General features: G+C 48.3%; 1 protein-coding gene across 1 annotated transcript in view; it reads right to left on the bottom strand.

Moving 5' to 3' along the window:
• Positions 1-13,437, bottom strand: part of LOC119180119 (uncharacterized) — a 207,671-nt gene extending 194,234 nt beyond the window's left edge. The window contains exon 1 of the mRNA XM_037431261.2: positions 13,288-13,437. Coding sequence (XP_037287158.2) covers positions 13,288-13,318 — 31 coding nt within the window. The 5' untranslated portion in view covers positions 13,319-13,437. The remainder of the gene's footprint in view (positions 1-13,287) is intronic.
• Between the last annotated feature and the right edge of the window lie 2,542 nt (positions 13,438-15,979).

Here is a 15,979-nt window from a genome sequence, read left to right as displayed (position 1 = left end):
GGTGTCCGGGGGCCGATGGAAGCTCCAGCGACACCGCGTGTCGACACATTCCTCGTCTTTGCCACAATGTTACGCTGTACGCATATCTTTTTTCGCTTTCATACACAGCGCGTAACTTGGGGCCTTTCCCAACTACAATACGCTATCATCGGAATCACTGACCGCTGCTAATACCACATAAAAGCATAGCAGCCAACGCGTCTTTCCAGCTGCCTAAACCTAAATTGGCACTTATGTCGTGCAATGATCCTCTACCGAGTAATGTGCAAGGAAACGATGGCTCATTCGCCAAAGTAGAAGAAAGGGCCAACGAGAAAAATTCCACGCATCTGCACGAAGTGAACAATGACGAGTGGGGGAAGCTGCAGGCCCAAAGGTCCATAATGAATCCGCTGAAGTCGGCAACTATAAAGGACGGACCCGAACAAGGACGGACGGTCAGCGTAGGTTTTTAGGGACTGATCTCCTCAAGCTCGAGCAATGTCCGTCAATAACCTACAATGACGATGACGATGATGACGATGAAGAATAAGCGCTGGGAGTGGTATTCACAACACCTGAAATCTCAAAATGTCTTAACTTGACTTTTCTATTTTTTTTCTCGTTTGCTCTCTTTTTATGAGGTTTACCTTATATTAGTCTCATTATAATACAAATTCATTACACATAGTAAAAATCACCACGGGAAAACTGCACTACGCTTTCTTGGCCAATCCCCCTGAGTGGGTATGAGACATCAGTCCAGGGAAACAAACAAACAAACAGGAAGTCGCTCGCTGGATTTCGTGCCGACCGGTTGTGCCCCCGCGTTCTCCGACGACAGCGCAGCTCTGGCCGATTGGGCTCCCCCTACGGCATCTCCTGCCGCCAACAAGAGCACTCGCCGAGTGGTGCCCCGTCCTCGGATTCCTGCGACCGTGTCCATCTTTCCTATCTCCTCTTTACTTCCGTCGCTCGCTGTCCCTGCGCCTCGCTCTCTCCTCCCTCTCTCTGTATACATCTTTTAATCCTATCCTTTTAATCCCTCCTTACCTACATCCCTTGCGAGCTACTGTTGAGGTGTCCTCTCCCTGAGAGACAGTTACGGGGCTCACTTTTCTCTTCTTTTCCCTTTAAGAACCACATAAGAAGAATAAGCGCATTCCAGACCACGCACTTTCTTTCTACGACGGAGAAAAAAGATCGGGAAAGCGTTCTCACGCCCTCGCAGAGTTGGCTCTCGTGACGACCAAATAAGATAACATTGCAGATACTGTACACATGTTGTCACTCACTTGCATGCTCCAGTGGGCAACGTTCGTGTTTTTTTTTTTTTTTTCGCACGTTCGAGATGTTTCACAGCTGTACAGAAGGTGTTCTGACACTAGTGTGGACACCAGTACATCGCCAGACAAGGCTAGCCCCTGAGAAGCTTCGCGCCTAAATAATATGGCACTCTTTGGCCACACCTTGTTCCCCCGTACCACATAAACCAGCTAAAAAATCAGCAGGGTTGTCTGTGAAAGTAGCACCATAACCAGAAATCTCGTCACCTCCAACCAATCGCGTTCTCTTTTTACGGAACGTATGGTTAAAGTATGAAGAAGACAGCACTGAGCGCAGGATTGTTTTCCTCCGCAGAGGAAAACAACCCTGCGAACCGTTGGTGTCGCTCGCGTTGGGCGGGGAGAATCGAAACCCGCTCGGGCAGCAGCGTCGAGCCAGTCGCCCCTCGCCCTCTTAATGGCGTAATCGGCTGCTCCCATCTACGAGGATGTGAAACGAGCGACGATCGAGCTGGCTGGCGCACGGCCTTGTCAGCCTCCCGTCTCGCGCCGTGGCCACGGATAGAACTCGCTACAGGGAATTGCCGAAGGGAACTGCGGCCCTCCTACAACCGCCACTTCACAGATCAGGCGCGACGTTCTTGAAGCCATAGTGTTTCCTAACAAAACACCAGAGGGAAATCAACCGCTGGTGTGGTGCTACGCACGCCGCTTCAGCCAGCCAGCATGGCAATGGTGGGTAGGACGTACGTGAATTTGTCTAAGCTTTATTCTTTTGGCTCCGCGCGGCTCCGCATTTGTCGCCAAACTTTATCGCCAGACGAAGCTCGGCAAACGTTCAGCAGTTCCATTTGTATGTGCGCGTTAATAAAGCCAAGGTGGTTTAATGGTGTCTGGAAAGACAAAAAGGGACACTCATCTGGCTTGCCATCACTTGCTTCAAAAAAAGAAGAGTTCCACTAAGAGGGCCCAATGTTGACGTCAGGAAAGATGGTGTTTGGCATTTCCCACTGGTTACGAACCAGCGGCTGCGCTGCAGGAACTGTGTGGCAAGTGAGAACAAGTTCAGTTCTATAATTTGTTCCAAATGTGACATCACACTTTGCCTCAACAAGGAAAGAAATTGTTTTTTTTTTATTAACATAGGTGCTGAAGCATGACACTGGCGTGCCTTTCGGAAAAGCCCACTGTATCAAATATGATACGAATTGTATTTTTGATATGTAACATCTTTAGCACTTCAACTTGTTTAGAATATGTTCACTTGTATCCCAAGAGAAAATAAACGAGATATCTGATTTTTTTCTATGGCAATTTCTCTAGGCGGGCCTGAAGAATACCTGAAAATACCTGAAAAAATAGCGACCGCTCGGTGACATACCTACCAATGTTGTACGGAACGGCACTCCTATAGAACTAGTTGCTTTTTGAAGGAACGAAAGAACGCCACCGTTCCATTGAAGATCGACGGAACTGTAGCGGTAACGCGTTACATTTACGTAGGAACGGCAGTGGGAACGGAGTTCCTTTTGTGAACGTTCCTCGGCCTTGAACAGGTGCGCGCTCGAAGGACATAATGCAGAACAGGGCGGAGTGGCGACTACGTGAGGTGCAACAATTCCACCACTCGCCTGTCACTTGCTGCATCTTGGTTTTCACTTCCCTCGGGGAGCGCGGGGACGTGCGCGATCTACCACGTCTGATTACTTGTCCTGTTAGCATCAGCCAGTCTGACAGCAATCAAGGGCCCTTCTGGAGGGGAGGAGTGATGACACACCTCGGTGAATTTTTATTGACATTCGAGAATGATTGAACCCATTTGTAAGGCTGCCGCCAGAGAGGGCACACTATTTTGAACCTCGGCAACTGTTGCGGTCGGCTAACTCATAGGCCCATGCGACCTTGTCGGCATAGTCGTGGCACCATGGTGTCACTGAAAGGTGCGAATGATCGTCGCGAAAAGGGTTAATCACGCATATAACAGAGGAACCAATTACTACGCTTGATGCACAGACAGTTCCCCGCCGCGGTGGTCTAGTGGCTAAAGTACTCCGCTGCTGACCCGCAGGTCCCGGGATCGAATCCCGGCTGCGGCGGCTGCATTTCAGATGTAGGCGGAAACGTTGTAGGTCCGTGTGCTCAGATTTGGGTGCACGTTAAAGAACCCCAGGTGGTCGAAATTTCCGGAGTCCTCCACTACGACGTCTCTCATAATCATATGGTGGTTTTGGGACGTTAAACCCGACATATCAATCATGATGCACTGACAGTGAGTGAAGAACCGACGCTATAACCACCGTAATCCCACTAAATAATAAAGCAGCAGTTATTCCAGCATGGCGAATGAAAAAAAAAAGTTACTTCAACTGGAGTACTATTTGATGGCGCCGTAGCAGCTGTGGGCTTAGACTCTGCAGCTTCCAGAATGCTGTTAAAAAAAGTTGTCAACGAGTATAGCTCAACTCTCCATCCTTCATAATCAGCATAAGTTTTGTGCGACTACATTTTTCCTGAAGTTCACTGTGAAAACAGGGCATCTGAACCATATGCTGACCAACTGAGGCTCCCTTTACAATGCAATTGTTCGGTATACGCAACCGGTGCAATTAAAAAAAAAATCTGGCACTTACTTCCTCGAAGCGCGAGTACTTGGGAGAGGACGCGGTATTAGCCGGTCTTTCTTTGTTTCGTGCTATGATAATTGCCGCGGTATTTCACGTACACAGTTGTGCAGTAATAGTCTACCCGCCAGTCCTCCAAATGCTTTCGGTGCGCACGTGAACACATACACGGGCCACATTCAAAAGGTATACGTTATAAAAAGACGCTAATTTTTTTTTGTTCGTATACAAAATTATGCGAATCACAGTATCCTTACATTTCTAGAACGATTCTTTTTTTTTTTTCAAACTGGCGCACTCCATACCATCGCAGCAGAGAACCGGCATCTCCAAAAGCGAACCTGCGAACCACTGTAATTTATCTATTTATTTATTAGCTGAAAGCCTGATGCGGTTCGTGAGTGAAAAAATTCCGGCGTCCGTCGTTGACGAGGCGAACAGTACCAAGGGTCACGTACGCCACGTCCTTACATTTAATAGGTCATAATTAATGTTAGTTAAAGGTAAACGAAACGTGAACGAGATTTGATTTAAGCGCGAGGGCGTTGGCTTTGGCCTGTGCTCTTCTTAGAGTTAGCAGTATAGGGAGAGTCATTTTGTTGCGACTGGAACAATAATTTCTACTATTACTCGTCAACAACACAATTAGTCAAGTTAGACTGAATCAATTCAGTGTTGGTGCTATAACAGTAAACAGCCAACATTTGCCATCGCTAATCGTAATTTAACCAACCTGAGTCGGTGCTAAAGAGTGCAGGCATAGAGTGAGCAAGTAAGCACCATTGTTAAAGCCACGTAACTTTAAAAAAAGCTCTGTTATGCTGCATTGTCTTCAATAACTTAATGATATGTAGGGTTAACTTAACGTCCCAAAACTACCATATCATCATGAGAGACGCCGTAGTCCATGGCTCCGGAAATTTCGAGCACCTGAGATTCTTTAATGTGCATCTAAATCAGAACACACGTGGGCCAACAGCATTTTCGCCCCCATCAAAAATGCAGTTGCCGCTGCCGAGATTCGATCCCGCGACCTGGGGGTCAGCAGCCGATTACCTCAGCCACTATAAACCACCGCAGAGGGGCGCCTTGTGTTTGTCTGAGCTCGTTGGTTGCACATTGCGATAAAAATTTTAGAAGCCTTGGCCATCGACAAATGTGGTCAATCAAGCATCAGCACACCTTACATACTACTAACAGAAAAAGAAAAACAATATGCATGCGCACAACAACCAATCTAGGAATTATGAGCGAGGCATTCGCTGTCAAACGCTATGCAAATGCGAGGCAAGTTTGAATAAACGTTCAGTTTCTATAGTCCAGCGGTGTGTCGTCTTCCCTTCTGCCTTCGTTCAAGTGCTACTTGGCTGGAACCCCTCGCAAGGAACTTAGTGTAGGGTAGCAAACCAGATGCTACAACTCCGGTTGACCTCTCTCAGTTTACTGTCTCACTCTCCTGCTATTTCATACCGTAAATAAAAACCTGCTTTATACTACCATATTTTCGTTTCGACGTAACACTTCGACGAACAGGCTTTTAAACAATTGTGCGGTGATGAGGACAGGCACAATAAAGGTTTTGCTACCGAAAACCGCTTCACGCACAAGAGCGGGTTCGGAGCTCGCTCGACAAAGACGACAGATGAAATCGAACCAAACGAAAGCATGCAGATAATTAAGGCAGCGCCAGATGGCCCAAAGCGCTGGCTGACATTTATAAACGCTTTAGCGGAGGATAAAGGTGGTCCTAGCAAAAAACTGGAGCCCCATTTCGTTCACGTTTCCTCTTCTTCATCCGATCTCTTCTTCGTTGCTGGGTCTCGTCCTTACGGAGCTGGAACGGGCCGAGGCGCCGGTGTGGCACCGATCACGTCATGCGGATCGCACCCAGCGCCGTCTTATCTGCACGGCCCGTGGCGGTGGTCGGATTTAGTGTCCCCTTTATCGGCTGCTTCAGCTCTTATTGATACAGTGTGTCCCCGTTTATAGGAAACGCAGCGACTCTGTCCTGCGGCTACGAACAGCGCGCGATCGCGTCGTGACAACGCAAGGCTGAGCTAGAGGAGAAAAGAGAGAAAGAGGAGCAGCGATCCCCTCCTCTCAATACACTTCACCAAAGTTGGAAAAACCTGAAAACGGATGCCGTGACGCGCCTGCGCAAACGCTTGTACCCACAGCACGCGCAGCACGTGGCGTAAAAGAACACTTGATTGATTGATTGATTGATTGATTGATTGATTGATTGATTGATTGATTGATTTGTGGGGTTTAATGTCCCGAAGCCACCATATGATTATGAGAGACGCCGTAGTGGAGGGCTCCGGAAATTCCGACCACCTGCAGGGGTTCTTTAACGTGCACCCAAATCTGAGCGCACGGGCCTACAACATTTCCGCCTCCGTCGAAAATGCAGCCGTCGCAGCCGGGATTCGATCCCGCGACCTGCGGGTCAGCAGCCGAGTACCTTAGCCACTAGACCACCGCGGCGGGGCGTAAAAGAACACTTGCTTTGTTGCTTTTGCTCACACACTAGCAAACCAAACGAATGGACAGTATTAATGATATCTAGGTTTTAACGTACCAATACCGCGATACGATTACGAGAGACGCCGTAGTGGAGGGCTCCGGAAATTTCGACCACTTGAGTCTAAGTGCCTAGCCAATTTTCGCCTCTATCGAGAACGCTGCCGCCACGGCTGGGATTCGATCCCACAACCTTCCGGTCAGCAGTACAGAGAATCGAACAGGCGTATAGGTTAGGAAAACCACAGCGGAGGTTAATTGTTCCTTTTGACTGTAGCGTACTAATCCGGACGTAAGTTGAAATGAATTGAAGTAGATTAAAAATCACGTCCGTGGTATGTGAGCCATGACCAACCTTCGAATTGAGCTATACGTGAAAAGCGCTTCCAGGTGCACTGTGTATCATTGTGCCAGTAATTCCTGGGAAGGTTAACCAGCACCGGTCCACCGGAGAGTGTGGAACACTTTTTTTCAACTCACTGTTATTTAGACTTTGTGTGTGTGTGTGTGTGTGTGAAAGAAAGAGAAGAGAGAGAGTGTTGATTGATTGATTTGTGGGGTTTAACGTCCCAAAACAAGAGAGAGAGTGTGTGTCAGCGCAAGTGCGGGTGCATGCTGCACGTGTGCGATGACGTCATCGGGTGACGTCACGCAACGCTCATCTAAGCGAGGACCCTGCTTCGCAGCAACAATCCATCCGGCTGGCGAAAGAAGCCGCGAGGAGTCAGAGCTTCTTCGCCTGCTTCTAATCGCGGAGGTGTCGGCCCTCGTCGCCCAAGCATGTGTGCCGGAGACGGGGAGTAGGGGGCCTCCTTATCTGGCGGAACAATAAAGTTGTCATCTATCCATCCATCTATTTTTTTAAAGTCATCACGTAAGGCAACGCTTGACGTGACGCTGTCACCACGCGAGCTTTAACATGTTCATATTACGTCTTGTCAAACGAGAACAGCGAGTCAATTTTCGACCTGTACCATCTGTGTTGCACCTTAATATCAAAGTGCGAGTTTCAGCAGTTTCATCACATGCAGAGATTACTGATGTTGTTTGTTTGTTTGTTTCCCTTTTAATTGCTGTTAAACTTCTAAGATGTTGTCACCTATCCTCGTCCCGTTTCGTCCTTTCTGTTGACGCGCCCCGCCACGGTGGTCTAGTGGCTAAGGTACTCGGCTGCTGACTCGCAGGTCGCGGGATCAAATCCCGGCTGTGGCGGCTGCATTTCCGATGGAGGCGGAAATGTTGTAGGCCCGTGTACTCAGATTTGGGTGCACGTTAAAGAACCCCAGGTGGTCTAAATTTCCGGAGCCCTCCACTACGGCGTCTCTCATAATCATATGGTGGTTTTGGGACGTTAAACCCCACAAATCAATCAATCATCTGTTGACGCGTTGCCGCAGCGCTGCACAGATCTATTTTTTTTTCCCTCAGATGATCGACGTATTAGCATGCAGTGCCTTCCTCGTGTACAGCCACGCACGTACAACTTCTATGCACCAGACCACGCGTTCGACAACCGAGCGCGGCTGAAGCGGAAAAACCGTAACGGTATCGACGCCATCGGCGTTGCGATGGCAGTGGCGATACCGTTGTTCTGCATTCCCGCTCTGCCAAAATAAGCACAAGTTCAGCGGCGAACGAATTAACGCCGATACGATCACATCTCGTTGATCGATTGCGTGGATAAGAAACGATCTCGAACTTGGTTTTAGCAACGTGCACATACACAGACGTTGTGCAATTTACAGTGCCGCCGCGAGCGATCTGCCGCTTTTTTTTTCTTTTCTTGCGATGCAGACGGCGCTTGTGTAACGGTATCTACCAAGTGCATCGTCTGCGACAGCACGCCGGCGACCGCTAGATCAACGAGATAAGCCTCAATTAAGAAATTTCCTCTCCTTTCTCGTGGCTGTCACAACGTTAACGTCGGGAACACTCCCTCTTGCCAATGGTGGTGATAAAACCGCAGTTAATAAGTGTGCGCATCGTTATATAGCCTGGCCGAGAGGAAACTACAAGAAAATCGGAAGTGACATTAATGTGACATCGTTCACATCCTCGGAGTAATTCAAACCCGTGAATAATAACGCGAAAAATAAAATCGAGGCAACGAAATTCGTGAAATCAGCTGTCGAATCAGTCTCCTTGCTAATTCTTTTTTTTCCCCTTCTACTACTCGCGAATAGAATAAGTTGGATGGGTGTCGAATTGATATTCCAGCCGATGCGTTTTTTGTGCTCTTTGTGAATGCACAGGTACTGCTGCGCGAATGGGTGCAGTTTTCGGCTGTACAACTGTGTGCCTTTTTCCTCACACACCTACAATAATGCCCACTTGGTCGATGTATATTGCGCTGATAAATAAATAAATAAATAAGAAAATAGACAAATAAATAAATATCAAGAGATCAGAGAAAGGCAGGACCGGTCATGCATAAAAAGGGTTGCAGACATCCTAGTTGACATCAAGCATAAGAACTGGGATGACCACGTAATGCATAGCACGGACAACCGGTTGACAAAAAGTACGAACTGCGCAACGGTTACCAAGGGATGACAAACGGAGACGGGGAAAGCAGTGAGCTATAGATGGAGAGTCGAAATTAGGAAAGCTCGTGAGGATAAAACGTAAGATGAAGTGTCACAGGATATAGGGTAAACTGCAGATCATTGCAGGAGGGGTCTCAGTCCTGCACTGTACCAAGTGAGGCCGAGAATAGATTATTATTATTATTATTATTATTATTATTATTATTATTATTATTATTATTATTATTATTATTATTATTATTATTATTATTATGCAGTATATAGAAGATTCATCATCGTAATATTTGCTCCTTTTTCTAAGGGTTTGTCACTTCACATATACATTTCTATGATTTGACCACAAAAATATAGCAATATTTATTTTACCATACCGAGCTTATCGCGCATTTCGAACAAAGGATTTTAAAAAAATGAAGTGGTCATACCCGCGACTGCTGAGTGAAATCCCCGACATATGATTTGCCATCATGCGGCACTCCGTGGGACTTTTTTTAAAATTGCGCTTAATTGGTAAATTAACCAAAATCAAATGATGCAAAGCTTTTTAATATTCCCATTAAGGGCAAGCGCATTTCGTGACGTTGTAGAGAACAACGCCAAACAACCGACCCTTTTTCGATTTCCGTCCGTCCATCCGTCCGTCCGTCCGTCCGTCTGTCTGTCTGTCCGTCCGTCTGTCTGTCTGTCCGTCCGTCCGTCTGTCCGTCTGTTTGTCTGTCCGTCCGTCCGTCTGTCCGTCCGTCTGTATGTGCGTCCGTCCGTCTGTCCGTCCGTCTGTATGTGCGTCCGTCCGTCTGTCCGTCCGTCTGTATGTGCGTCCGTCCGTCTGTCCGTCCGTCTGTATGTGCGTCCGTCCGTCCGTCCGTCCGTCCGTCTGTCTGTCTGTCTGTCTGTCTGTCTGTCTGTCCGTCCGTCCGTCCACGCGCGCGCGTGTGTGTGTGTGTGTGTGCGTGTGTGTGTGTGTGTGTGTGTTTGGTCACGTGGTGATCTTCGCCGGCGTTTAAGTATACATCCCACTAAATATTGATTGAAACCACGTGACTGCGCTCATGCGTAGTGCTATGAACCGAGCTTCGATAGAGAAAAAAAAGCGGTCGCGGACCGTGGCGAAATGAGCAGCCACGGCTCTGAGCACCGGTATGCTTCGGTGGATCAGTGGACATACGGTGCTCGGCTGCTGATCCGACGGTCGCGGGTTCGATGCCAGAGCCGGCGGTCCCATTTCCATGAAGCCGAAGTATAGCAGAGGCCCCTGTACTGCGCTGTGTCGGTGCACTTTAAAGAATAGCCAATGGTGGAAATTTCCGGAGCCCTCCACTATACGGCGTCTCTCGCAATCATATCGTGATCTTGGAACGTAAAACACCAGGTATTATTATTGTTGTGGGCATCGATTCTAATTCACGCAATTCCGCGAGGACGTGCGCAGACGGCGCAACAGCAAGGCGGTATACGCAGCGCTAACAACTCCCACACTTGCATAATTAATGATGCAATTCGGGATAATTAGAACCAATTAACCTGCGACACATCTAATTACCGTGCAAAAAGGACAAAATACAAAATCAAGAACAAGGTCAAGGCGTGACGTCTTTCCTTCACCTCGTCCTTTGCCCTTTTGGGCAAGTTGTGTCTCAAGTGAATGATACATCTATAAACACATTGATATGTGGGATTTAACGTCCCAACACCGCCATATGATTACGAGAGACTCCGTTGTGGAGGGCTCCGGAAACTTTGACCACTTGGAGTTCTAAATTTAGCGTGCAACAAAATCTGAGCACACGGGCCTACAGCATTATCACCTGCATTGAAAAAGCAGCCGCCGCAGCCGGGATTCGAGCCCGCGACCTGTGGGTCAGCAACCGAGTACCTTAGCCACTAGACCACCACGGCGGGGCACATCAATACACACAGGACAGACGCTGTAATTTTCGTCCTGTGCGAATGGTAATTTTGCTCTTAATTTTGTTTCAGGAAGTCTGTCAGTACTTTCCGATTTAGACAGTCGAGCCCAATGATGTACAGTCGCGCTCAATGTGAGTTGCAGCACGCTGGCTGTGGTTGACGTTTAAGCGACCGCAAGCCTTATCAATGACACCCACATACGTTAAATTGGATATTAAAGTACTTTTAACTTGGAGAATTTGATTCACCAATTTTTTTTTCTGTCTAGGTGCTATTTTCAAGATTTGGCGTCATTTTGAGCCCAGAAAGTGTTTTTCAGCCCACATTGTGCGCGGCTGCATGCCATCGCAAATGGTGGTGGTTTGTCGTTGTGACGGAATGGTGCTATGAAGTAGCTGAAACCAGGTATTTATAGTCGTCAGTATCTATTTGCCACTGCGATGCTCCAGAACTGTTTACCATGCGGTAAAATTGGTTTCACCAATTTTGTTCAGCGCACAATTCGGTGCAGAGAACGGTGACGCTTTATAGTTTTCGTGACAATCCCACCGTTTACGGATATCAAATACTAAACTAATAATATAGCTAGTCGCGCTTCTCCTGCGTTTCTGTATCCGTTGTTGGTTGGTGTAGTATCTCGAATCATCGCGTGCCCTAAGATCGACCTGAGCCAGTTATTACAGATGGCTTGCACTGGCATCACTGAAAAAGCCACGTTGGAGAATCAACAATGTTGGGACGCAAACTTTGTAACGTCGAGTCAGTGTTATCACTCAGTATGCATCACATGCCCCAGTACTTCGTTGTTCGTGCATTGAGGCCCAGTGACGTTCTAGCGACGTCGTTACCATAACAAACCACGTTAATCACTTAATCTCCGCGTGATTATGCTGCCTCAACGTCGCCTAAGCCGCCATGTTGGAGCCAGGTTCTGGGTCCATGACGTCACTTGCACGCTACCAATAAGCTTCCACTTATTGCAGTAGTGAATACTGTCACGTGGTCGTGGCATTGACGAAAGCAGCAGCCGGAGCGTTCTACATGAAACTCTTTAAATGTGGGTTAGCCTGTGCCCGAGAAACGAAAGTAAAAAATCCAACAGTGCACGCTACATACCGATAGCCGCGAACAGAGCGCCTGCAGCGCCGATAAACATATGTGCGGTGAGGAGCGTCAAATTCGCATATGCGGCATCAAACGTTCGAGCTTGATCGCACGTGCTTACGTAAGCTCGCCGGTGAACAAAACTTCCCAGTGTCGGCTGTGGCGGCTGCATTTCCGATGGAGGCGGAAATGTTGTAGGCCCGTGTACTCAGATTTGGGTGCGCGTTAAAGAACCCCAGGTGGTCAAATTTTCCGGAGCCCTCCACTACGGCGTCTCTCATAATCATATGGTGGTTTTGGGACGTTAAACCCCACAAATCAATCAATCAAAACTTCCCAGTGTCGCGTCCCGTGCGCAATCTTAGCAGAAGGGGCTCAAACAGTCGTGAGGCTTCCCAAACATTCCAGCATGGTCTGCGTTGGGCATCGATAACGGTTTTCGTGCACTGAAACGCGGTACGTCAAGATCAGACAATAAAAGTGCGTGCCAGTATTATAACATAAAATTCGTCAAACGAGAGTTTGCACGATGATGACTATCCAGCCAAAACGCTTAGCTTTAATTAAAACCGTCACATGTTTCGAGGCCGAATCCGCTTCTTCTACAGGGTCCTGCTGCTGCTGTCCTTGAAGGATACGTACAGCCTTGTAAATTTTTAATAATACCACACAGGCATCGACCACAAAGTAGTTCCGAACATCGACGAGTCATCGATATGACCATCCTCATCCCACCAGCTTTCCGCGCCCACGATGGCACAGATAAGGCTGATATTGTTCGCGCATCTTTAAGCGTACAGCAGACGGCGTGTGCAGTGTACTCGCGCATCGTCTATGAAGCCCCGTTGATTCACTACTTCATAAAGCGTTAATATGTCCAAGGGTCAAAGGTCACACGATGCTACCAAAACATTGCAAGGCTGTACAGAGTCGTCCACACCACAGGTATTCGGCACGTCGTATAGAAACCGGTGCTAAGTACACAGTTCGCAAAAAACGCTCGCTGTGCTTATCGGCATCATGACAGACGTCCCGGAATAAGCATTTCACTGAACATTGTGTCATTTCGGTTGGAATTTGGGTTTTCAGACATCAGGCAAGCCTTTCCAGGTTTTCATGCCAGTTCGCTTGTCCACTAGGCAAATTGGGCTTTGTTATCATTATTGTTTGCCTGAAATCAACTTAAACTTCAGATGTGGTTGAGCCTGTGCATAAAAAGGCTCGGTAGCGTGTTTTTTTTTTTTTTCTTTCGAAGAGACAGACAGAGGTGTCCGCTCGAAGACGTTTCACCCGCAAAAACGAGGTTTGGTGTATACTCACCACCAGCCTCGTTGAGAAGTTCCAACTTCATGCTCTTCGGAGTGTCGTGAAATCCGTCGTGCTGCGGCCCACGGGCACACAAGTATAGTAGATGGCACGCGTGCAGTGGGAGGTTAGCAGCCGGCGTAGGGCACTTCCAAGGGGAGCAGCGCGCGCACCAAGCGGCGTACAGCGAATCGCTTTCACTCGCTACACTTTCACGCGCACCAGCGGCAAAGCGTCGTCTGCATGCTACGCGATCCAGACGCGCCGTCTTGTCGTTTTTTTTTTTCCCGCTGGGAAAGGAGGCGTCCGTTGTTACTACCCTCCGCTGTCGCCCGGCCCTTTTATTTTAAAGTCGGCGCCCACGCTGTCCTACAAAAAAGACGCTGCGCTGCGCGAATGAAGTAACAGTGGAAGAGATAATTCGGGTAGAAGACAATCAATGTCATCAGCCGCTTAGTGTAGTGGCGTAGCCAGAGGCTGAAACACCGGGCCGATGCCCCCCCCCCCTTCCAAAATGTTTTTCGCCATGGCATAGAGAACTAAAAATGGCCATTCTAACCGAATGCCCTCGCCTAAACTAAGAAAGTGTCTCTCCTCACCACGCCTCCTCCCGATAAGAATTTCTGGCTGCGCCTCTGGAGCAGTGGTTAGACACACAGACTAGGGGACAAGTCAAAGTTCGATTAGTGAAGTTGTAGTTGATTCATGATCCGAATTCGCTGAAACTGTCCGTCACGTGATAAGTCGTGGCTACGGTGTTCGGCTCCCGAAGGTCGCTGGTTCGATCCTTCTCGCGGAGGTCGCTTTACGACACAGGCGAAAATGATAGAGGCCCGCCGACTATGCGATGTCCGTGCACGGCAAAGAACAATAGACGGGCGGATTCTCCGAAGCCCTCCACTACACGGCTTGTGTGATAATCATATGACGCTTCTGGGAAGTAAAAGTTCAGATACTATTACTAACCCAATCAATGCATTAAGATGCTAAACGGAGTTGGTTGGTGTTCATGATGAAAATTTCGTACAATTAACTCTCACGAGGCGAACAAGGACGGGATAAACAAGGACTTCGAGAAGCAAGTAGAAAGGAAGGAAGCAAGGCCGTGATCACAGACACGTGAAGCCGCAAGACTAGCGAATTCTTCACTACAAAAAATGATGAAAATTTGTAAAAAGGAATGCCCTGGTCAGACACGCCACCGCCATTTTACGCTCCACATGTGCGTCCAATTGATTGATTGATATGTGGGTTTTAACGTCTCAAAACCACCACATGATTATGAGAGGCACCGTAGTGGAGGGTTCCGGAAATTTCGGCCACCTGGAGTTCTTTAACGTGCACCCAAATCTGAGCACACGGGCCCGCCTACAGCATTTCCGCCTTCATCGAAAATGCAGCCGCCACAGCCGGAATTGGATCCCGTGACCTGCGGGTCAGCAGCCGAGTACCTTAGCCACTAGACCACCGCGGCGGGGCATGCGTCCAATTCGCCCAGATGATTAGGATTAGGTTGTTTTAGGTAACCAGCGGATTTAGCCTTGCGAAATAGCACATATATGAGCTAACTTGTACATATCCATTCTAAAAGGACAGGGCGCCCCGCCGCGGTGGTCTAGTGGCTAAGGTACTCGGCTGCTGATCCGCAGGTCACGGGATCCAATTCCGGCTGCGGCGGCTGCATTTCCGATGGAAGCGGAAATGTTGTAGGCCCGTGTGCTCAGATTTGGGTGCACGTTAAAGAACCCCAAGTGGTCAAAATTTCCGGAGCCCTTCACTATGGCATCTGTTATGTGGTGGTTTTGGGACGTTAAACCCCACATATCGATCAATTAAAAAAGACAGGGCATGCAAACACGGACACTATAGGGAAGCCGGTATACATCACAAACGTCTTACAAAAACAACTCAAGATGCGCACAACGGCGGAAAAGAAAGAAGGAACGAAAGCTTATCTGCGCATGCCCATGCGATTCGCGAACTTATCAATCTGGCCATGCATGGCGGTCTACGTAAAGGATAACTGTTAAGACATTGATTTCATCTGAGTTAATCGACGGTTGACACATGCATGCGCTACCACTATTATCGATATGCCAAGCTTACACCATCAAACGCGTTCCGGCATTGCTAAGCCAGAACGAAACGACGCATTCACCGAACTTCGGTGTGAAGTTCCACTCAGGACAGTGTAAAAAAGAAAGATCAGACTGTGATCCTCCGGTCAGCGATCTTTTACGTTTCAATAACATTCTCCTCTTCTATTGCATTTGCCCCGCCGTGGTGGTCTAGTGGCTTAGGGACCCGGCTGCTGACCTGCAGGTCACGGGATCGAATCCCGGCTGCGGTGGCTGCATTTTCGATGGAGGCAGAAATGTTGTAAGCCAGTGTGCTCAGATTTGGGTGCACGTTAAAGAACTCCAGGTGGTCGAAATTTCCGGAGCCTTCCACTACGGCGTCTCTCATAATCATATGGTGGTTTTGGGACGTTAAACCCCGCAAATCAATCAATCTTCCATTGCGTTTCTGCTAATTGATTGATATGAGGGGTTTAACGTCCCAAAACCACCATATGATTACGAGAGACGCCGTAGTGGAGGGCTCTGGAAATTTCGACCACCTGGGGTTCTTTAACGTGCACCCAAATCTGAGCACACGGGCCTACAACATTTCCGCCTCCATAGGAAATGCAGCCGCCGCAGTCGGG

Source organism: Rhipicephalus microplus, chromosome 7, assembly GCF_043290135.1.
Source record: "Rhipicephalus microplus isolate Deutch F79 chromosome 7, USDA_Rmic, whole genome shotgun sequence".
Lineage (NCBI taxonomy): Eukaryota > Metazoa > Arthropoda > Arachnida > Ixodida > Ixodidae > Rhipicephalus > Rhipicephalus microplus.
Note: the sequence above shows the minus strand (reverse complement) of the source record. Positions and strands in the feature narration are given on the sequence as shown.